Source organism: Aquarana catesbeiana, linkage group LG11 (assembly GCF_042186555.1).
Source record: "Aquarana catesbeiana isolate 2022-GZ linkage group LG11, ASM4218655v1, whole genome shotgun sequence".
Classification (NCBI taxonomy): domain Eukaryota; kingdom Metazoa; phylum Chordata; class Amphibia; order Anura; family Ranidae; genus Aquarana; species Aquarana catesbeiana.
The window spans coordinates 140,234,286-140,259,296 of NC_133334.1; the positions used below are offsets into that span (position 1 = coordinate 140,234,286).

At 42.2% G+C, this 25,011-nt stretch overlaps 1 protein-coding gene across 1 annotated transcript in view; it reads right to left on the minus strand.

The window, feature by feature from the left end:
- The window catches only part of HEATR3 (HEAT repeat containing 3), a 121,468-nt gene that overhangs the window by 22,825 nt on the left and 73,632 nt on the right, over positions 1 to 25,011 (minus strand). The window contains exons 12-13 of the mRNA XM_073604998.1: positions 6,913 to 7,001; positions 6,598 to 6,741 (exon numbers count right to left, since the gene is read on the minus strand). Coding sequence (XP_073461099.1) covers positions 6,598 to 6,741; positions 6,913 to 7,001 — 233 coding nt within the window. The remainder of the gene's footprint in view (positions 1 to 6,597; positions 6,742 to 6,912; positions 7,002 to 25,011) is intronic.

Below are 25,011 nucleotides of genomic sequence, written 5' to 3' on the forward strand. Positions count from 1 at the left end.
AACACGCGCTGAAGGTGACCATAGATGGTAAAAAAGACCAAAAAGGCAGGTTCAGCAACTGGTTTAGTGCCAGGGGCCACACACCTCCAGAGATTCAGATCACTTTTAAAAAAGTATCTGGATAAAGATAGCAACGTACATGGGTCCCTCGGTTCCCGCAGTGTGGACCAAGGGACCCATGCACATTGCTATCTTTATCCAGATACTTTGAGATATTTAAGGCCCTGTACTCTGTATGTGACCAGCATCCCCTGAGGAAGCCCGATACATGGACTTTCCAACATGTTTCGCCCATCTTTCATTGCTGTGTTACTGTGACTAATTGTACTTGCCATTTTTGGATCTACCCCCCTTCCTGATTTTTTAATGTGCAAATTCTTATTTTGCTCCTCAAAATAAAGGAATTTTTTATATATTATATTTTGATATTTCTCCAATTGATTTGCACCTAAAAAGTCCCAATTTCTTTGTCTGCTATAATTTTACAATGATGGGCAGAGCTGATAAGTTGGGGGTGGGTTTTGCAATGCTGATGGGAAAACCACACCCAACTTATTAGCTCTGCCCATCATTGTAAAATACAGCCTCTTCTGTAGGCATCCGCCCCTTACACGCGTCTCAATAATACATCCGCCCCTTTGAGAAATCCACCCTCATCGTATGAGCTCTGTCCATCATGCGGCCTCTTCTGTATGCATCCACATCTTGCAGAGTTGCACCAGCATCAGGAGCTTGTGGCACAATGTAGTCTTGATTGCGCTTGTCCTGTATGCAGCTGATCAACAGCTGTTCATGTTCGGAGACTTTTGGTGGCTCCTTTGCTCTCCATACTGCGCAAGCGCTGCGCAGTACAGGGCGGACACTATCCGACGGGGACCTTTCTCCCCCCCTCCAAACCATATCAGGCCATGCCCTTAATATGGAAAAGGTGCTTTGGGGCGGGCAAGGTTCTGTCAATCTCTCCCCCTGCAAAGCACCTTGTCCATATGTTGATGGGGACAAGGGCCTCTTCCCCACTAACCTGGCCTGTGGGGTTGTGGTCTGCGGGCGGGGAGCTTATCGGAATCTGGAAGGCTGAAGAGTACTTCAGTGATGTCACCAGGTGGCCCCACCCCATGTGACGTCACTGGCCAGGAGCATACTCCTCCCCTTAGCCATTTTTGAACTGTCAACCGGAGCAGCAGGAAGGTGGCAAGAGCCTTCGGGGCTGGAGGTTTTTTTTTCGGGTCCGATGAGTGTCGGGATTGATGTTGGATCTACTTCTGGAGACATTTATTTTTTCATAAAGGAATTGTCAAAAACTGGGTGTGTTTTTATTTCTTTTTGGAACTTTTTTTGGTGAGTAGGGCTACAATGTACCCCATATTCATTCACATTAAGGGGTGGCCAGGATCTGGGGGCCCCCTCTGCCCAATCCACTCCATTCTTCTGTCACCGAACCACTTCTCCAGGAGTGCCATATAATGTGACATTACCATAGCTCTCCTCATCTCCTACCACTCCTAAACCAACTATATAAAATGTACTTCTCCTAATTCTGTTAAGAGGTTATTAAATGGTAACAAGCGTATTAATCTAATGATGACACTGGATTTACTTGGTGGGATATTATTTAAATTTTTTTAACAGTTTAATTGAAAGCTGTTCTTGTCCATAAGATGTATTTGGCTATGAGAGCCGAAGTGAATTGAATTATAATGATATGTTTTGAAAGGGCATTCCCACTTTTGCTGTCAAATTTGACAAAACCCACTATATGTTTATTATGTGAATCTCCTGCTGCTGTTGTATTCGGACAATGGCCCTGCCACTTGTCAAAATGTGACTAAACGCAGTCAATGGTTAATAATTTCCCTCCCAGCTCCTTAGATTTATCAATTGAAGTATGTTGGTTAGGAGAGCCACTCACACAGTGATTTCACTGGATTCATCAATTTGCTCTGTGTACGGCCAAGCTTAAGCTTTCGGTCATTAACATACAATGCAGGAGCACTGCATTTAAATCATTAACACCGTTAGGACAGATAGGACTCAAATCTAGATTACAACTGATAACTAAACCCTGTCTGGTAGAGCCGGCTATGGCAAACAACTCCCCAGTCACCTCATAAAACAAAGAGCCAAGTAGGATTTTTCCATGCTGCAGTTATTCGAAAAGAGCATCTAAAATGATAAGCATCAATTTTTAAAGTTATTCTCTGTGTATGGGAACATGTAACACAGGATATAAATACATATTAGGAGCTAATGCTCCATAGTTTCTTCTATATGGAGTTTTTAACGTGTATTAAACTGCTACTGGGTGACAAAGCCTCAAATCACGGGAATAATAATCCATGCCCTGTGTGGGAGCTGTGTTTACCCGCACAGGGTTGCACAGGTTTCCAAGCATCCTCGTGTAGGCATTTTCTTTGATGTCAACCAGGATGCAGTAAATGCATGGACATGGCTGTTGCTCCCAATCTGACATCCACGAGGATGCACGGCCCGGAATAAAACCAGTGCACGAGGGGGGTTAACTCCGATGATCTAACTATGCTGTAAAACCTATAACTACAGGATCACTGGATTCCAGCTTGCAAGTGTCAGTTTCCTCAAAAGGATACCTGAGTAGATGGACCAGAACCTTGGTGTCAATTGGGACGCAAAGGCTGCACTGCTCCCAATTTGACATTTATGTGGGTACCAGACACTTTAGGAGAGTATAGACTGGGGTCACCCATTGAAGCCGGACTGTCCCCACTGCATCTATGTGCACATATGTGGCAGTGATGCAAGGCCTCTGGTACTCCTGGTACTCACAAACCCAGACAACTAGTGACCAGGTCACTGTAGATGGGTAAAAGGAACAACTGGAGAGCAGAGTTCCATGTGGTGCACTGCAAAGCAGAAGCAGCAGCAAGAAGATGGTCCTTGCAAGCAGAATGGTGGGAAAAGCATGGGCATGTGACAATCCTACATGGCCGATGACAGTATTCAGTCCATCAGCGTCAAGCTTTTCCAAGGTTAAAAAAAAAGAAATCGGTCCATCCAGTTCAACCTGTGTGTGTGTGTGTGTATCCCAAGCGCTGTGCAAACTGTTGGCGATATATAAATCCTGTATTATATATATATATATATATGTATGTATGTGTGTGTGAATGACAGTACAGATCTCAGTCCTTGTGATTGACGGCAAGATTCTCAAATAAACAGGTTGAGAGGCTCCAGGAGGATTATTTAATTTGGAGGAAACAGCAGTTTAGTTGGGGACCTGGAGCCTGGAGATTTCATAGCGATTTGGGTGGGATGGAATCTCCAATCCTGGGACCAGTTTTTGGGAACAGCCAGGAGTCTGGCTTGTTGATTGTGCAGGTGGGTCCTGGGCTTATAGCAGAGCCAGGACCAGGGTTCTGGGCTCCACCCTCCTGAGGAGTCCAGGTGTTCAAGGGAGAAGTGTACCTGTTGGCAGAGGACAGTCTGACAGAGCAGACGGAGGGCCCAAGCCGGTGGGCTGTAGCAGCCAGGAAGCTGTAGGAGAGAGAGTGTCACCAGAGGTACTCAGTGGGTACCAAACGGACACAGTTACAGGGTCAAGAAGACCAAGGTCAACACCTGAACAGCAGTGCTGGCCAGAGAGCCAGGTGGCTCAGTATTTTCCATTTCATTATTGCTTTGATGTTTAAATCCGTGTGGGAATCTTGGATGGATAGTTTATTCTTTTACTTCAATAAACATGGGCCAAAAAAGCCCTTAAACTGCATATCTGGTGCAGACTCAGCTCACTGGTAAAGCTCTACACTGAAGCTAAATAACCCCCAAAATATCTTGGTGTTCTGGTAGAATGCCAAGCTGCGGTTTCCAAAGCGATCATAATCCTCTCTTGTATTAGGAAAGGTATTGACAGCAGAGTGAGAGATATCATTTTGCCCCTGTACAAATTAGTAAGACCTCATCTGGAATATGCAGTTTAATTTTGGGCACCAGTTCACAAAAACAAAAACAAAAAAACAAAAAAAGATATTGGTGTACTGGAGAAAGTGCAGAGAAGGGCAAACAAATTAATAAGAGGCATTGAGGAGCTTCGCTATGAGGAAAGATTAGAGGAACTGAATTTATTTTCCCTTTGAGAAGAGGAGATTAAGGGGGGATATGATCAACATGTATAAATACATAAAGGGTCCATATAGTAAACTTGGTGTTGAGTTATTCACTCAAAGGTCATCACAGAGGACAAGGAGGCACTTTTTACATCTGGAGGAAAGATTTAAATTCTAAATACGGAAAGGTATGAGCTGTGAAAATGTGGAATAGACTCCCTTAAGAGCTGGTTCTGTCGAGCTCAGTAGATTGCTTTAAAAAAGGCCTGGATTCTTTCCTAAATGTTGATAATATAACTGGATACTAACATTTAGTGCCTGTTCACACCAGCCAGATGCGGGAACCAGTACATTCCAGTGCCGGTTCCCGCATCGCATAGGCCTTGCAGACAGTTCACACTGCAATCCAATTCTGGTGCAGACAAAAAAAGGGTCCTGCACAAAAAGATGATGTTCCTCCCAGCAAAAAGCTGATGCGTGGTTTGGAGGCATTATTCTGGGTTGGCCACACTTTCTGTTTGCCAGTGTCCAATCCTGCTGTAGGTAAAAGTATGGCACAATAGTATCTGAATTCCTGTGTCCCTCAAGGAGCAAAGAGGAAAAAAATGAAGACTTTGATAGACTTGCATGACTAATATAAATGACCTAAACGCAGTCATAACAGCTCTAATCGGCAGCTCTCAGAGACTGAAACTCGTCAAAAGGTACGTAAAGTGGATTCTAAAGTGGATTCAGCCAAAGTTGGGCTTTTAGTTTGGATCAAACAAAGGAATGCATTAATAGATCCTGTTTATGCTGCATTTACTCGTTAAACACTTCAACCCCTTCCTGACCGGGACATTTTTTGCGATACGGCACTGCGTCGCTTTAACTGACAATTGCGCAGTTGTGCGACGCTGTACCCAAACAAAATTTATGTCTTTTTTTTCCCCCCAGAAATAGAGCTTTATTTTGGTGGTATTTGATCACCTCTGCGGTTTATTTTTTGTGCTATAAACAAAAAAAACAGACAATTCTGAAAAAGAACACCACAATATTTTTTACTTTTTGCTATAATAAATATCCCAAAAAACAAAAAAAAAATTTCTTCCTCAGTTTAGGCCGACATATAATCTTCTACATTTTTTTTTTCAAAAAATATCACAATAAGCGAATATTGATTGGTTTGCATAAAAGTTATAGTGTCTACAAAATAGGGGACAGATTTATGGAATTTTTATTATTCTTTTTTTTTTACTAGTAATGGTGGCAATCCAGCGAATTTTATTTGGACTGCGAAATGCGGCAGCCAGATCAGACACTTGACACTTTTTTGGGACCACTGACATTTATATAGCGGTCAGAGCTAAAAATAGCCACTGACTACTATATAAATGTCACTGGCAGGGAAGGGGTTAACACTAGGGGGTGATCAAGAGGTTAAATGTGTTCCCTCAGCGTGTTCTAACTGTAGGGGGATGGGACTGCCGGGGGGAGGAGACCGATCGTTATTCTTATATACTAGGAATACACGATCTGTCTCCTCTTCCCTGCGAGAGCGGGGATGTGTGTGTTTACACACATATCCCCGTTCTGGCTCTGTCAGGAGCGATTGCGGGTGCCCTGCAGACATCGAAGCCGCCAGCCATGTGCATTGGCTCTTCAGTAGCGCGCACACCCCTATACCTCTTAAAGCGTCCGCCGTACAGCTACGGCGATTCGTGCAGGGGAGCCATTCTGCCGCCGTCAAACGGCGTGCGGTCGGCAAGTGGTTAAACAGCCTATGGTGCTTTGGAACCCTTTATTGTGTATTTGTTTATAATAAAAAAATCAAAAATACCAGCATTAAAAAAAAAAAAAAAAAAAAAAAAAAAAAAAAGGAGGAGGACAGCCTAATGTCTGGTACACACGATGACATTATTGGATGAATGATCATCCTTTTTTTTCTTTTTTTGCATGCTAGTCTCATATTGCAAATAAAAAGGAGGTTACTAAAGTTTTGAAAATTGTCATACAACATAAAAAAAATTCAGAAGTGATATAATGTATTGTATTTGTATTGTATACTTGGATGACAACTGTACTGATTAAGCAAAAATCGTATGATCTGGTATCATACAAGAAAAATTCAAGTCATGTTCGTCTCTTGAAAGCGGTGTACAAACGATCAGATTATCATGCGATCGCTTAGAAAGCGTCACTTTTTTGTACGATTTTCTGATAGTTTGTATAGGCCTTAAGGCCTGGTTCACACTATTGCGGGTTTGCAGCCCACGTTTGCTCAGGCACGGCAGTCCAATCATTTGAATGGGTGGTTGCGATTCCCGCAGAGGCAATAGTGTGAACCATGCCTAAAATCAATACATAAAAAAAAAAAAAAAAAACAAAACACACTAGGACACAACTATACTGTAGCTTCCCTTTAAAAGGTAACCAGATTTTTTACACAATTCAGACCTACAGGTAAAACACCTACCCAGGTAGTAGTTTAGTGCTTGAATAAAGTTTTGTGGTAACTGTAATAAATTAAAGATTGTACCTTCAGTGTTTCCGCTGTGTTTTCACTCTTTGCCAGCACACTGCCTGTGATCCCAATAATACTGACAGCATTCACCCTTGTGCTGGTGTTATCGCTAGAGACACAACCCTCACCAAATTTCATAACTTGTTCTGGGGTCATACACTGTAAAAGAAAAGCAGACAGCAGAAAACAGAAATAATTAACAGAGAATGATTAATCTTCCAGTATTAAAAAGAAAAAGAAAATATAGAAAACAAAATGTAATAATAAAAAAAAAAAAAAAAAAAAAAAAAAAAAAAAAAATGTATTTTTAACACGATGCTGCGTAGATACCTGTGGTATTCCTTTAGAGGCCATTGTCTGTAGCAATGCTCGCACAGCACTGCTTGCAGCTTCTAAAAATTCATCCTGCTTTGGAATATCTGAGAAACAAAAAACAGAAATATGATTTACGAGGTGTACAAAAAACCTATTTTCTTCCTTGTCCATTGAGGCAACACTACGTATTTAACCTTCAGGAGGGGCAGGCAACACAGCAAACATAAGGCCAAACAGGCTCGCCCGAAAAAAAAAAAAAAAAAAAAAAAAAAAAGTAGCTCAAAGAGTCACCCAGAGAACTTTTTGTATCAGAAGTTAGAATCAGCTGAGGCCTTAACTTCCACCTTGTAAAATGTGTGAACAAAGGACAAGGTGGCATTCCTGCAAATCTGAGAAACGGTTGACGTGGAAAAGCCCAAGGATCGATTCAGAGAACCTAGCAGAGTGAGTCTTGACAGGAAAGGCTTAAAGTGTAACTTCACTTTTGTTAAAGAAAACATTTCCCTCTGGGTGATCTATGTACAAGGATTTCAACAAACTTTGTTGCAGATTCCTACCTTTCATTATTCTGAAGAAATCAATGTGTGTCTGTATTCATGAGGGAAAGTGAGTCTAATGGAAGTGGTTTCATAATTTCCCCAACGAAAGTGGAGTTACCCTTTAAACTTGATCCATAAGCCCTAATCCAGGAAACTCACTTTAAAGATGACCGTTTACCGGTCCTCAAAAACAGATTCTTTCCTCTAGCATTTCACTCTACCAATAAAACTAAATCTAGGGGGACCTCTATCCTACAAAATATAATGGATCCATAGTGACTCTCAGATAGATACAGAGGGAAGATTCATGTTTATTAAGGGTCATATTGGAGCTGTAAAATTAACTATAGCGACCATATACGCTCCGAATGAAGGACAGGAGGTCTTTTTGCAACGCACTCTATCTAAATTGTCTGATTTTCAGGAAGGCCAGTTAATTCTGGGGAGCGACTGGAATGTTCCCCTAGCCCCTAACGTGGACACCTCCTCGGGATCATCCTCCATACCGATAAGGGCCCGTAAGCGAATCGCCAAAACCTTACATGATACGCAACTGATTGACGTGTGGCATCTCCAACACCCCAGTGAAAGAGACTACACGTTCTATTCCCCTCCCCATCAATTATATACAAGGATAGACTACTTCCTTATACCCCATAGTCAGCTACATGCAGTCACAAACTCAGCTATAGGCCAGAGGACATGGTCTAATCATGCGCCCATAACTTTAAGTTACAAGCTAGCCAATGACCCCTCTCACAAGATGCGATTTTGGCGGTTAAATGAAAACCTTACAGAAACCTGAAATTTTAGAGGAAGTGACTAGGGAACTGAAATTTTATTTCCAGACTAACACAACAGCAGACTGCTCCCCGGGAGTGGTATGGGAGGCACACAAGGCGGTCATAAGAGGGGTCTTTATAAAACACGGTGCACGTATGAAAAAAAAGAAACAGGAAAACCATTAGACTCACTTCTTGTTAAACTCCATCATGCTGAGGCACAACACAGTCTCCAGACCCCCTAGTGGAAGCTGAACTTTCCTCCCTCCGCAGCCAAATCAACGATCTTCTAGGATATAGAGCTAAAGCGGCGCTACAGAAATGTCGACTCATAGTCTACGAATCAGGGGACAAATGTGGGCGTATTCTTGCTAGAGCAGTCAAAGACCTTAAGACGCAATCTTACATCCCACACATTAAGACGGAGACGGACATGAAGGTCAGCCTGCCGCACCAGATAGCAGACACGTTTAGGAAATATTATGAATCCTTATACATTCTACCGACGCGGTCGGAAACACAACACCCGATAGCAACCTACTTATCCTCCAACCAGATCCCTACACTGTCGCTAGAAAGTGTGGCTGAGTTAGAAACGCTGATAACGCCGGAAGAACTAGAATTAGCTCTCAATTCGACTAAACCAGGGAAAGCTCCCGGGCCAGATGGCCTTACTCTCCAATATTACAAAACATTACTAGTGTCCCTTAGCCCCCATATGATAAATTTCTTTAATGAATTAGGAAAGACGGCTACCTTTTTGAGCGAGACCATGCGGGCACATATCACGGTCATCCCAAAAGAAGGCAAGGATCCTTTAATTTGCAGCAGCTATAGACCAATTTCATTGCTGAACACAGATCTTAAGCTCTTTACCAAAATTTTGGTGACCAGACTGGCCTGCCATCTACAATCCTTGGTCCATTTAGACCAAGTGGGCTTTATCCCCACGAGAGAAGCTAAAGATAGTACAACTAAAGTACTGAATCTAATACACGTAGCCAATCAGTCCCATACACCCTCAATCTTTCTAAATACAGAAAAAGCGTTTGATAGGGTTAATTGGGAATACATGTTCACAGTCCTTCGACATATTGGGCTAGGAGAAACAATGATTGGATGGATTGCCCAGATATATACTACCCCTACAGCACAAATTAAAATGAATGGGATTTTATCAGACCCCTCCCTATCAAGAATGGGACTAGACAAGGCTGCCCACTATCCCCCCTTCTTTTTGCCCTCTCTTTAGAGCCATTTCTATGTAAAATTAGGAATAATCCAGATATCCAAGGCCTAACGGTTGGGGATGTACAATACAAAGTTTCTGCATACGCGGATGATTTGCTATTTTCCCTTTCGAACCCAGTCACATCCCTCCCAAATCTCCTCCGGGAATTTGACGAATATTGGAAGATTTCCAATCTTAAAATCAACTATAGCAAGTCGGAGGCCATGGGCATAGAGATCCCGCAAACCATAATGCAAACCCTTCGCTCTAGTTTTCACTTTAAATGGACGTCTACAGCTTTAACATATCTAGGTACCCTTGTCCCAGCCAATATAAATCACACTTTCAATTTGAATTTCCCCCCCTTACTAGTCAAGACCCGAACCGTGCTGGAGTCGTGGCAAAGAGGACTCCATTCCTGGTTCGGGAGATGCAACCTCATTAAGATGTGCATTTTACCTAAATTCCTCTACTTATTGCAGGCGCTTCCAATTACGATTCCCACGTCTTTTTTCAAACAGGTACACAGTCAATTTAATAGATTCATTTGGGCAAATAGGAAATCTAGACTGTCCCGAAACCTACTCAACCTCCCTAAGATAAATGGGGGTCTAGCTGTACCGGATATGAAGAAATGCTACCAGGCCACACATCTAGGTAGAATCAAACTGTGCCGACACCAAGATCTAAAACTTTTGCCACACCTAGAACAAGCTCAAGCACAGATACCTTTGCAGGGAGCAATCTGGTGCTACGACCACCTCACAGCAGCAGTTAAGAAACACCCACTGATAGGGACGACACTTAGGGTAGGAGCGCAAGCCAGTCTCGCGCAGTCACTATCCACACCGAATTCTCCGTTATACCCCATTACAGGGAATCCGCTATTCCCCCAGGACTAGACTCCCAACTCAAGAGTGCACTAACCAACATAAATTGCACGCAGGCAAGATACTTCCTGATAAACGACTTGTGGCCTTCCATAGAGACACTAAGTCATAATACTGAACCCTTTAAACTACATTTTTGGTCTGCCATACAGCTAAGGCATTTCCTTACGTCTTTATCTAACCTGAGAGAGTTCTCCAGACCTCGAACTACTTTTGAAAATTATTGCTCTGATGAATGGGCCCTCCCGAGAACGCTGTCTACGATGTATAACCTCCTGATTGCCCCGTCGGATAACACACACCTGGCCTTCCTGAAAAAGTGGGAGAGGGATCTGCAATGTACATTTACTTCGAATCAGACTCAACATATTCTAACGTTTGCCCTAAAATCATCTATATCTACGAAAATACAGGAAGCTAAATTATAAGCTCCTGACGAGGTGGTATTTGACTCCTCAAGCCTTACATACTTTCTACCCGACTACCTCATCACTCTGCTGGAGAGGTCAGATGGAAAGGGGCACACTGTTGCATATATTTTGGTCTTGTTCAAAGCTATCATATTTCTGGTCCACGATCAGAACTATTATCCAGAAGTTCACGGAATACACTGTTCCAGACGACCCAGCCTTCTTTCTCCTACATGTAAATACAACGTCCACTAAAAAGATACAAAAAGTCTGTAATACGTCACTTGGTGAATGCTGCTAAATCCTGTATCCCACTCCACTAGAAGAGTCAAACACCTCCATCAGTGGCGTCTTGGATACGGAGTGGAAGACATTAGTAAAATGGATGATCTGGTGCTCTCTGCGAGACACCAACAGGAAAAATACAATAAGACATGGGCACTTTGGCACCAGTTTATTTTTTCTTCAGAAGGTACCTCCCTTAGAGCTGCTTGATCAGACCAATATTTCTGGGCCATCCTGAGTCAATACAAAACCTGTGATGTCAGCTTATCTTTATGTCGCGCCCCTCCCTGCTTTCCTACCTCCCCTCCCTCTACGCCCACCAATCTCAGTCATGACTACCTACCCTATAGGAATCCCCCGGTCTCAGACAGGCTGAGTTGACCTGGGGGGTGTGGGGGGGAGGGGAGATGGAGGTGGGAGATGGAGAATGACTGTCTGGGTGCTTGTTACCTTTTATTGGATGAGCTCCGAGCAGGAGGGTTCAGGTATCTCAACGGATATTGCTCATTGACTTACACGGATGGGTTTAATATGTATAAATATACTGCCTTTCCTTCCATTCATGCAATGTAGTACATTTGTATACTCCACCCCCCCCCCCCCTCCCCCGATGTTTCCACTATTTCCACTATATGTATGTATTGTATTGTTCGTGCCCATGTTGGGCTTTTATAAAATAAATAAAAACTATATTTGAAAAAAACAAAAAAAACAAAAAAAAACAAACAAACTTGATCCATAAGACCATAGGCTTGGATGAGGGTCTGCCTGAGCCACCTACAAGAATGATAGAATGATGGACCAAGCTTTATGCAGGATAAGGCAGCTTGTTGAGATGCCCACCTCTCATATGTGATGGAAACAAAGAATTTCAAAACATTGGTAAGAGTAGAAAGAGAAATTTCCCTGATGGATTCAAAGGTGGCTTCTGAAGTACAGAGAGAACCAGATTACATCCCACTTAGTCACAGAAAAATGAACAGAGGGGGTTACATGAAAGACTACCTGCACAAAATGTGTTAATCAAAGAGTTTTAAACAAAATAGAAAGGGTAGAAACCTTAAACCTGAGAGTCAAAGGCTCGCCCAGAGGCAGCTGCAGGAAGGAAGAAAAGATTTGTTCCCGAGACTCATACCAAATGGAATATACCTTTCACATCCAAAGATAGACCTTGTGGGGAAGTAGACTTCCTAGCTTTTAGCATTGTAGCAATCACAAATTCAGACACACCTCTGCCTTATAACCTGGGCTTCGCCGACTATGCCATTAACCCCCTTTAAAGGCTTATGGCGGTGGAAGCAAGGTATTATACACACACACACATATCTGTTGGATAAATATATACACTATATTACCAAAACTATTGGGACGCCTGCCTTTATACACACACACACACACACACACACACACACCCCAACTTGAATGGCATCCCAGTTGGTCTACCCTTTGACCATTCTTCCAGGGGTACATTTGTGAGATCAGGCACTGATGTTGGACGAGAAGGCCTGGCTCGCAGTCAATGCTGTAAATTATCCCAAAGGTGTTCTATTGGGTTGAGGTCAGGACTCTGTGCAGGGCAGTCAAGTTCCTCCACCCAAAACTCGCTCATCCATGTCTTTATGGACCTTGCTTTGTCCACTGGTCCAAATCATTTGGCGGAGGGGGGATTATGGTGTGGGGTTGTTTTTCAGGGTTTGAGCTGTCCTCTTAGTTCCAGTGAAGAGGAACTCTTAAGTAATCAGCATACCAAGACATTTTGGACAATTTTATGCTCCCAACTTTGTGGGAGCAGTTTGGGGATGGCCCCTTCCTGTTCCAACATGACTGTGCACCAATGCACAAAACAAGGTCCATAAAGACATGAATGAGCAAGGTTGGGGTGGAGGAACTTGACTGGCCTACACAGAGTCCTGACCTCAACCTGATAGAACACCTTTGGGATGAATTAGAGCGAGCCAGGCCTTCTCATCCAACATCAGTGCCTGACTTCACAAATGCATTCTGGAAGAATGGTCAAACATTCCCAGAGACACACTCCTAAACCTCGTGGACAGCCTTCCCAGAAGAGTTGAACCTGTTATAGCTGAAAAGGGTTGGCCAACTCAATATTGAACCCTACGGACTAAGACTGCTATGCCATTAACGTTTATGTGCGTGTGAAGGCAAGTGTCCCAATACTTTTGGTAATATAATAATAATAATAATAATAATAATAATAATGTTAATATAATGTCCTGAAACATCACAACCATGTAAATTACATACACCGATCAGCCATAGCATTATGCCTGGTAAAGTGAAGAACATTGATTATCTAACTACAATGGCACCTGAATTTCAGTGGGATATGTATTATGCAGTAAGTGAACACATCCCATAATTAGTTGTAAGGCTGCGAGCAACAAGGGCCAAATTGTAATGGCTAGACAACTGGTACAGAACATCTCCAAAACTGCAGCTCTTGTGGCATGTTCCTGGTCTGCAGTGCTCAGGACCTGCCAAAAGTGGTCCAAGGAAGGAAAACCAGGGAACCAGCGACAGGTTCATGGCCAGCCAAGGCTCAATGACGCACAAAGGGAAAAAAGGCTGGCCCATGTAATCCAATGGAAGAGCCACAATAGCCCAAATTGCTGGTTCTGATAGAAATGTGTCAGAACACAGTTTTTTGTGTATGGGGCTTGTGTAGCCACAGACCAGTCAGGGTGCCTACAATGGGCATGTGAACATCAGAACTGGACCACAGAACAATGGAAGAAGGTGGCCTGGTTTCATGAATTCCAAGAATGATCTGAAATACAAGAGTTCAAAGTGCTGAAAAGTCCAATCTCTGTAGGCCCCACCTCACAGGACTTAAAGGATCTGCTACTGATGGCTTCATGCCAAATACTACAGCATACCTTCAGAGGTCTAATGCAGTCCATGCCTCGACAGGTTATAATGGGTGGTCATATTATGCCTAATCTGTGTATACAATTCTATATGTCTTAAAGTTATATTAAACCCAAAACCATACATATGTAGTATATTGCATTTTACCAATCCTTAGATGTTGTGGGTGCACTCATTTTCTTTAAGACTTCATGGTCAGTACCTTACCCCCTGCATTAGAGCGCCCCTTTCCTGGATGAAGGAGCACAGGGGCACCTTTGGACTGCAGCACCGTCAGCCAGGGGAGGGGAGTGTTAGATGTACTAGCAAAGGTAGATACACTGCAGTTACACAAGCAGTTAAAGCAACAGTATTTCTATTTATTCTTTTGGGAAAAAGATTTTACAAGAATACTGTACATAAAAGTTGATTATTGTAAGCACCTGTCAGTGATAAATGGTGTGTCTCAACACTCAATACATTTTTCAGAACAGCTTACTGGCTAGATCACCAGATGAAAATAAAGTCTAAAAAATTAAAACCAAATGCAGGCACAACATCTAAGAATTGGCGAGCTGCAATATATTAAAAGGTTTGCCTTTAAATGTAATACGTTGTAAGCGAAGGTGAGTATCAGGAGATGTTTCCAGCTGTACATCTTCTTGCCTGAGGCATTAGCGACATGCTATTACTTGTGGGCCATGGCATTTCTAATCTGGAGGCTGAATTAGACCTCCACATATGCCATTCACTGACAACAGAAATTCCACCCTTGCCTGAATATTTTGTGTACTTGATTGTTGTGTCACTCACCCTATTTTGAATTAAAAATTCTCCTATATAAATACCCCTAATGAAAGGGCTTTGAACCAATGTTCGGAAATCTTTTCTCGGACGTTAGTTACCGGAAAGTGTTTTTTTGGATACTGAAGAGCAACTACTAGATATACGTACCTTTTATATTCTATTACAAGACATTTTGTTAATCGGTGTTCTATGTATGTTTTAGCAATCAACTTGTGATGATTTTTTATATTTTTTTCATTTTGTCTAAATAAAACATATTAATACATACTTTAGTGTTGTTAATTTAAAGTCCCAATTAGGGGTATTCCAATTTTTCTAGTTTGTTGGACTGTGTGTAATATCCATGGAATTTTTTTAAACTGAGAAATTGAGAAAACTACATTTTTTTTGGACTTGTTTTCAATCAATTTTTTTTGCATTTCACATATTTTTATATTTTTTTAACATGGTCTGATTTGCATATGATGTTTACTTGTTTACTAGTGTATATGGATTATCACTTTCACTGAACAGGCATAGGATATAACACATTGTATACACAAACTTTTTATTTATAGTTTTGGCAGTGCCATTTTAACCCCCTCTCCCCCATATCTTTTTAAATTGATTACCTCAATAAGTTTTCTTGTGGGTGTCAGAAGTAAATCCTTGTCTTATGGAGATTTTTTAGGTCTAAAAGTAACTAGGGATGCATTTACAATGTAATATTAATTGAGGGGCTTCTTTGATTTTTTTTTTTTTTTTTTTCAAACAAAGTTTTTTATTTTGAATCAGAGTGCATACAAGTTATATTATTTGCATATACTCATACACGTATACTCTACAAAGTAACTGCACGTTAAATAAAGATGTTTACACATATTAATGATCTACTGTAAGTTTCTTCTGACGTTCTCTATTGTTATTATCATTTAATGTAGGGTGTGAATATAATACTCTCATTAAGTAAAGGTGTTTCCCTGGTGTGAAAGGGATATGTAACGATCATGAGCAAGTTTCCGAGTCCTGTAGCCATCGGTCCCATATTTTATTGAATTTGTCTGGGCATCCTCTATTGATGTATATCACCTGTTTATATGGGAGTGCCCCGTTTATATCTGCTTTCCATTCTTTAGTCTCAGATGGACTTACACATTGGACACAAAGCTGAATAGTTGTGTTTGTATCTGGCCACCCTTAGCGGGGTTAGGTATGCACGATGTATTATGTATAACTGTTTCAACCTGTCTGACAGTTTGGGTGATACTTCTTTACATGTGTCCAATGCTTCTTCCCATTCCTCGTCCTCTAGGTTACCCAGATCTCTTTCCCAGCGAAGTTTGAGACTGTGTGTTATTTTTGTGGCTACTGGGGTAGTGAGCATGGTGTAGAAACATGAGATCAGTTTTTTTGGGTCTGTATCTTTTGTGATTGCTATTAAAGGGTTGGGAGATGACTGTAGTGGGGGTTGTGAAAATTGTGCCTGTGTTGCGTGTCTCAATTGGAGGAATCTAAATAACATTGTTAGGTAGATTGAATTCCGCTTTTAAGGGTGTCAAAGCTTTTAAGGGTTCCGTTTGACCATATATGGCGTAAGTAGAGTATACCCCTCTCCAACCAAAGCCCAGGGTCTTGGATGCGGTGGAGCTCTGGTAAGTCTCTGTTACACCATAGGGGAGTGAAGTCATTATGTCTGGGTATGTTAAGTTTATTGTTTGCAAGTTCCCAGATGCGTCTATACTGGTACATCAGGGACGTCTTGTGTGTGTTTCCTGCATTGGTCCTTGTACCCATGGTGATGGCATATATGGAATCTGAGGTTCCTTGTGCCCATTGTGGGCAGAGTAGCATTCGGAATCTTTCATTATCCACCTTGTCTATATGGTAAAGTTGTGACAGTTGGGACGCGATGTAATAGTGATTAAAGTCTGGGAGTGCAGTACCTCCCATGTCTGTTGGGTTTTTGAGGGTTTGCCATGCTATCTTATGTCTATTTTTCCCCCACACAAAGGGTTTGAGGAGGGACTCCATTATTTTAAAGTGTTTTAAAGGTATGTATGTTGGGGCATGCCAGAGTATGTATAATATTTTAGGGAGTAGTATCTTTATAAGGTTGATGCGGCCCCATATCCCTAAGGGTAGTCTAGTCCACGATTGAATTTTTAGTTTTAATAAGGGAATATAGTGGTTTAATGTTGAGGGTTATATAATCTGCTGTATTTTTGGAGGTAGTTATTCCTAAATATTTAATTGTGTCTACAGTTGTAGTGGTAAAGTGGCCTGGAATGCCGTGAGTGGGAAGGTGTCTATTGGTAAGACTTGGGATTTCCCCCAATTTATTTTAAGGCCTGAGAATTTCCCGAATCGTTCGATTGTTTGAAGGGCCCGGTGGAGTGAAGGACCCGGGTCAGCTAAATATAGTAATGTGTCGTCAGCATACATGCTGATTTTTTCCATAAGGGTTCCAATTTTTAATCCTGTGATCTCTGGGTCTGTCCGAATAGAAATAGCCAATGGTTCCGCAGCCAGAGCATACAGTAGTGGGGACAACGGGCAGCCCTGTCTCATGCCTCTGTGGAGGTCAAACTTCTGAGACGGCCATCCGTTTGCCACCACCCTGGCTGTAGGGTTTTGGTATAGTAATTGTACCCATTGAATGAAGTTTGGACCAAAGCCGTATCGTTCGAGACAGCTCCAGAGATATCCCCACTCCACCGAGTCGAACGCCTTGGCTTTATCAAGGGTGACTACCACTCTTGTGCCTACATTTTCATGTGTAGCCTGCAAATTTATAAATAGTTTCCGTAGGTTAAAGGAGGTGTTGCGCCCCGGCATGTAGCCTGCCTGATCAGCATGTATGAGGTTGAGTATCACTTGATTGAGTCGCATGGCTAGAATTTTGGCTAGAATTTTGATATCAACTTGCAGTAATCAGATAGGACGATAAGATTCCGGATGGCCCGGGTCTTTACCCGGTTTAGGTATAAGAACTATTGTGGCTTCTCCCATAGAGGGTGGGAGGGTGAATCGTTTGGACATATCGTTATAGAGGGTAAGCAATTTGGGGGTGAGTATTTCATTGTAGTGTGAGTAAAATTCTATGGGTAATCCATCTGAACCAGGGGATTTGGATTTAGCAAAACTTGCAATTGCGGCATCTATTTCTTCTTTAGTGAGAGGGGCCTCTAGAAGTTCCCTGTGTTCGATCGTAAGTTGAGGGATCCATATCATCAGGTCCCTCTTGGGTCCTAGAAGTATATAAATCCATAAAGAACTCCCTGAACTTAGATGATACATCAGGAGGATCTGTGATTTTCTGACCCTCTGGGCCCTGGAGTGTAATGACCACTGGGGGCTTGTCCTTATTTCGAGCTAGGAACGCAAGGAGCTTTCCAGCTCTCTCTCCCTGTTCAAAGTACTTCTGTTTGGCAAAAAATAATTTTTGTCTCGCTTTTTCGTATTGCAGCTGGTTCATGATCCTGGACTGCAATTTTAAGTGAGAGGCGTTAGCCTGGGATGGGTCAGTGTGGTATGTGTGTTCTATGCACGAGAGGTCGGCTTCTGCCTTCTCAGATTTCTGATGAGTTTGTTTAGATCCTATTAATACGGGTTATTAAGGAGGCCCTGGCATGTATTTTAAAAGTTTCCCATACTGTCAGGAAAGAGGCAGTATTTGTATTGTCGCGGAAGAAAATCTCCCATTCGGCTGACAAGTTGTCATCATCAGGCAACAGTGTCAGCCAGAATGGATTGAGGCGCCATGAAGTTGGTGGTTTATCTATGTGGAAGTTGAGTGTGATCCAATACAGAGCATGGTCTGAAAGCAGTCTAGGACCAAACTCCGTCTCAAGGAGACGTGCTAACAGATTTTGAGATATAAAAATGAAGTCAATTCTTGACATAGTATTGTGCGTTGTTGAGAAACAGGAGTATTTACACGTATGTGGGTATCTATACCTCCAGGTGTCTATCAAGTGAAAGGGTGAGAAAAAGCTGGCAAGTTTAGTGTCCTTGGGAACGCTTGTGTTAAGTGGTGTTGGTCTTAATCTGTCTAGTTCTTCGTTAAGTGTATTATTAAAATCCCCCATCCATATTACTTGAGCTGTTGGGTAACGTGCTATAAAGGAAATTCCTTCTAGTAGTATGGAGGTGGAAAACGGGGGAGGAACGTAAACAGCCAGAATCAAGAAAGGTTCCCCGTGGAGTTTAGAGGATATAAATATATATCTACCTTGTGGGTCAGTGTGCAACTCACATAGTTCAAAATGCACTGTTTTTGCGATAAGTACCGAGACACCTCTTGAATGTGTTGTGTGGGTCGAGTGGAACGCCCATCCCACCCATGGGCGACGGAGTGTTGTCTGAAGTCTACCCTCTGTGTGTGTCTCAACCAAGGCCACCACATCCGCTCGTTGCTTTTTAAGAAATGTGAGAGCTGCCGCGCAGCCCCCTCACATTCCATGTAAGGAATTTTAATGACAATCGGGGCATTGTTGTTTGCGACTACATATTCGCGTACTATTGTAACCTTTAGCCCCCTCGTAGCGGGGTGGTGTAAATCGTTTAGACAGGATGGATGAGTGGTATAATACACTGTATGTATCAAGTGAACACCAGACAAGCGTAAGATGTGCTAGTATTGTAAACATGTAAATTAAAGTGCGTACAGTTAAATTCGTTTTTTTAGTTTCCCTTCCCCGCTCCCCCCTCCCTGCAGTGTATCTTACCCAACCGATGCTAGCATGCACCAATAACAGAACTTTCTTTGAGGTTTTGGATCTGGCAGCATAATAAAAGGAGAAATAATAAGAAAACAATATTTCAAATAGGATGAGCTTCTGTGCTCCCAATCTGAAACCCTCTGTCCCTAAAAGAAACAAGACAGAGAGGATCAGATTCTTGATACTCTTGCGATGTAACATACTATGGGTAGCAAATGAACACCAGGTGAGTGTGAGAAATGGTGTTATTGTAAACATAAAAATTGAAGCGCATTCAGTTGAATCCAGTTTTTTAGTCTCCCCTCCCCCCTTCCCACTCCCTGGATTGCATCCTCCCCAACTGGTGTTAGCATATACCCATAACAATACTTTCTTTGCGGTCTTGGACCTGGCATCGTATTGAAAGAAGAAATAATAATAAAATAATGGTTGAAATAGAATGGGTTTCTGTGTTCCCAATCTAAACCTCTCTTTCCTTAACAGGAAAAAAACAGAAAGGGTTAGATTCTTACTATTCATATGGTGTAACATACTGCATATGTCGCTTGAACACCAGTTGAGCATACGGTATGCTAGTGTTGTATGCTTGAAAATTAAAGCGCGTGCATTTAAATTCAACTTGTCAGTTTCCCCTCCCCCCTCCCTGCTATGCATCTTCCCCAACTGATGCTAGCATACTCCCGTAACAAAACTTTCTTTGCAGTCTCGGACCTGACGGCATACTGAAAGAAAAAATAATAAAAATACAGTATTTGAATTAGGATGGTTTTCTGTGCACCTCTATAACCCTCTAACCATAACAGGAAAAAAACAGAGGGTTAGCTTCTCAATGCTCAGGTGTGTATCTAATGTTCGCACATTATCAAGGTTGGTGCTGTTGTGTCTATCTCTTCTTAGGCCGTCATCTCCAGACTTGCATGGGGGCAGAATACGCTGCACTCTATTTGTGGATAATAGGTCTTTAGTTGTCCAAAGCTCCTTTGAGAGGTATAAATTGGTGGGTATATTTTGATCACTTAAGGAGTAGTTCCAGGTAAGTTCCAGCATTATGCATCAGCAATGATCCGCAATATATAAACTGGATCTATGTCAGCAACAGGGGAGCTCATGTAGTCAATTGTGCAATCTCTGTGGCCCTTTACCCCCTGAGCTCTCTTCACAATGATAACAACTGGTGAAGTAAATAGGGGTGGGTTTTCAGTGTAGGAGAATGATAGTGGGTTGCTGTTACACCTATTCCAGGAGTTTGTATGTAGAAGATTAACGTATGATTGCATACTCACAGTCACCTTAATCGCCTTTTCCAAGGTAGCTCTGCGTTCCATCCAGGCCATCAGCTCAGCAGGATCTTCAAAAAAAGATGCACGACCGTCGTGTTCCACTCGGAGACGCACTGGAAACAGCATGGCATATTTCATATTAAGACTTCTAAGCTATTTTTACATTGCCAAAGGGGATATTACCCCGTTCTCTTGCCAGTCGCAGGGCAGCGTCTATCTCTATAATTAAGCATTTTGGCTATAAAGGTACGTGGTGGGGCTCCCTGCGGTGGCGGTCTGGCAGGCATGCGGTGTGCTCTTTCAACTGCCAGCATGGGGGAGAAGGCCTCTCTACCATATGTCTTAATGAGTAATTGCTCTAGGAAAAGCGTGGGGTCTTTAGCTTCAGCCCCCTCTGGCAGGCCAATGAGGCGGAGGTTACATCTCCTGCTTCTGTTCTCCAGGTCTTCTTGTTTGGAGAATAGCTGTTGGATTTGCTGCTTCATGTGGTGCACCTCCGTTCTCATTGGGGGGATGGTGTCCTCCATGTCACTAATGCGGGTTTCAGTTTCATTAACTCGGTCTCTGAGTTTGTGGAAGTCTTGTCTAATCAAGGATATGTCTACCTTGACTTCTTCTATCTGTGAGGCAAGCGATGTTCTGCAGAGGGTTATTGCTTCTAACAGCTTGTCTGTCTCCCACTGTGCACTCCTCACCATGTGCCGTGTCGCCGCCATTTTCCGCCTGATCTTCCTTCTCATGTCGGCGGTATTGATCTAGCTTAGACGTGACGGCTTTCTGAGCTTTTGATGGCGACATGATGTCCAGGGGCTGGGGTATCTACGGGGATGATTGCGGTAAGAGAATATCGCCTGGGGGATGCAGGATGCCGCGGATAGCAGGATGAATGCACGGAGCTGCTCGGAACACGTCCTACTCCATGTAGCTTCAAACTAGATGTGCCCATGTTTCCATTGTTTTTGAAAGTCTATGCTTGTCAATTTATAGTTTTTATAGACAAACTTTTTTTCAAAGTAGATATGGGCTCAATTTTTTTGCTGTCTGTATACCATTGGGGGAAAAAAAAAAAAAAAATGGGTAGACTCGATGGACTACTGTCTTTTCTGCCATCACTTTTCTATTCTGCCATGTTTCTATGTTTTTGCATATGTTTAAGTTTTTGTGTTTGGGTTTGTCAAACTTTATTTTCTATCTGGGACACGTGTTATCACAGTGGAGGTTTCCTGCAAATCAGTCTTATTTATAATTTTTTTTTAATTTTTGCCCTGTGATCTGGCAAGTCTGCTATTTTTCAACATTTCAACATTTAACAGATCAAACTGTCCAGCAAAAGCAGCATATAGTGGGTGGAGACCAGCCGTTTTGCTTTCAATATATGTAAAAACCTTTTATCCCAAAAGTAATAAGTGTTAGGATTTTCAAAAGAGCCAACTTCCCTAAACTGCTCTCTTTGCTAGCAGATATTAAATGAGATAAAATCCTAGAAACAAAGAACACAAAGGATAAAATGGGAGTGCTTTAGGAGCATATTAAATAAGGTTATTAGCCAGTGCATCCCAATGGGAAATAAATTTAAAAGAGCTAAAAAAAGTCCCGGGTGGCTTAACTCCAACGTAAAAATGCAAATAAAAGCAAAAGGAGAAGGCCTTCAAAAAATACAAGGCTGAGGGGTCATCATCAGCATTCCATCTTTACAAAGTATGCAATAAGAAATAAAAGGGTCTAATCAGGATGGCCAAGATAGAACACGAAATCCACATAGCAGAGGAGATTTAAAAAAAATCCCAAGAAATTCTTTAAGTATATAAATAGCAAGAGAGGGAGGTCAGATTATATTGGCCCCATAAAGAATGGATGGATAGATGGCGAAGGATGGAGAGATAGTGAAAGTTTTGGATTTATTCTTCTCCTCAGTCTTCACGAGGGAAACAGGGGGCTTCAGGAACCAAGACTGCAAGGTTTATCCTCATGACACGTCACAGGAAGCACCCTCATGGCTAACAGAGGATAGAATTAGGAATAGGCTTGAAAAACTTAACATTAATAAGTCACTGGGACCAGATGGCTTACACCCAAGGGTCCTTGAGGAACTCAGTCAAGTAATTGCCAGACCATTGTTCTTAAATTTTACGAACAGGCTACTGACTGGTATGGTACCAGCTGATTGGAGAAAAGCCAATGTAGCACCAATATTAAAATAAAAAGGACCAAGATATATCCCTGGGAACTACAGACCAGTTAGCCCAACTTCAATAGTATGCAAGCTCTTGGGAGGGGATGATAAGGGACTATATACACAAGATTTTTGTAATGAAAACGGTATCATTAGCAGTAATCAGCATGGATTCATGAAGAATCATTCCTGCCAAACCAATCTATTAACCTTCTATGAGGACGTGAGCTGCCATATAGATAAAGGAAGGCCGGAGACGTGATGTATCTGGATTTTGCAAAGGCATTCGATACAGTTCCCCATACACGTTTGCTGTACAAACTAAGGTCCGCCAGCATGGACCATAGGATGAGTACGTGGATTGAAAACTGGCTACAAGGGCAAGCTCAGAGGGTGGTGATAAATGGGGAGTACTCGGAATGGTCTGGTGTGGAAAGTGGGGTCCCCTAGGGCTCTGTCCTGGGACCAATCCTATTTAATTTAGTCATAAATGATCTGGAGGATGGGATAAACAGCTCAATCTCTGTATTTGCGGACGATACTAAGCTAAGCAGGGCACTAACTTCTCCACAGGATGTGGGAAAAGTTGCAAGAAGATCTGTACAAATTAACGGGGTGGGCAACTACATGGCAAATGAGGTTTAATGTAGAAAAATGTAAAATAATGCATAATGCATTTGGGTGCCAAACATACAAAAGCAATCTACTCGCTAGGGGGAGAACCTCTGGGGGAATCTAAAACAGATAAGGACCTGGGGGTCTTAGCAGATGACAGGCTCAGCAATGGCATGCAATGCCAGGCTGCTTCAAGCAAAGCCAACAGAATATTGGCATGCATTAAAAAGGGGATTAACTGCAGAGATAAATGATAAGTCTCCCAACTCTACAAGACTCTGATCCAGCCGCACCTAGAGTATGCTGTCCAGTTCTGAGCTAATTAAAGGGACTGGGGGACCTTAGGTATGAGGAAAGATTACGAGCACTGAACTTATTCTCTCTGGAGAAGAGACGCTTGGGGGGGGATATGATCTCAATGTATAAATACCATAATGGTGACCCCGCAATAGGGATAAAACTTTTCTGCACAAGAGAACATAAAAAGACACGCGCCCATTCACTAAAATTAGAAGAAGAGTGGTTTCACCTTAAACTACGTAGAGGGTTTACAGTAAGAGCGGTTAGGATGTGGAATTCTCTTCCACAAAGCAGTGGTTTCAGCAGGGAGCATAAATAATTTCAAAAAAAACTATTAGATAGGTACCCAAACAACAACATACAAGGGTATACAATGTAATATGGACATAAAAGCGCACACACACACACGTTGGACTTGTGTATTTTTTTCAACCTCACCAACTATGTAAGGATTTCAACTTTAGTTTGTTAGTCAAGTCCATCTAAATCTGCTTGTGAGTCTAACATTACCCAGTCCACAGTTGACAATGCTGCTGTGCAAAGGTGTCTCAGTTGCTCCTCCAGTGACAAAGAAACATAAAGCAGAAAGAGTGTTACAGGCCAGATTACCAGGTGAAAACAGAAGATAAAAAGGCCTAAAAAAGGCAGCCACCACATTTAGGGATCAGCAAGTTGAAATATGTACATTTTTTGAATTTGTGAAATGAGTGGCTTTTTTGCTGGGTTTAAAAGTTGATTCCAGACGTTTGAGATGAGCAAGATTCTAAATCCCTGTTTAACCTTTTTTCAGACAAGGCACCTTTTAAAAAAATTCTGCATAACGCTGAGGCACCGCATTCTAAAATTTAAAAAAATTTAACTAGTGTTTTTACTTAATGCAGCAACATCCACACATGGTTGGACACCCAACATTAGAGGCGATTTCTTCTTCCAAAGCAAGTAAACTTTTGCATACTGGTACTGACTAGTATTCCAGTTTCTCTCCCTTGCTCAGCTAAGGTGACCCCCAGTGCTGACAGATGGAGGCAAAGGAGGATCAAACAAGGATGCTACACAGGCATTCAACACCCTCCTTATCAACCAGTGAGGTCATTGGTTGTTATGACACAGGTGGCTGGAAGGTTGTATTGGTGCACGATGAAAACCTGTGGCTTTGTGTAACTAAAAGGCAGGCTTGATCCACTCGGTGGGTTGTATACAATTTCTGGGCATTTTTTAGGCAACCCTGAAGAAT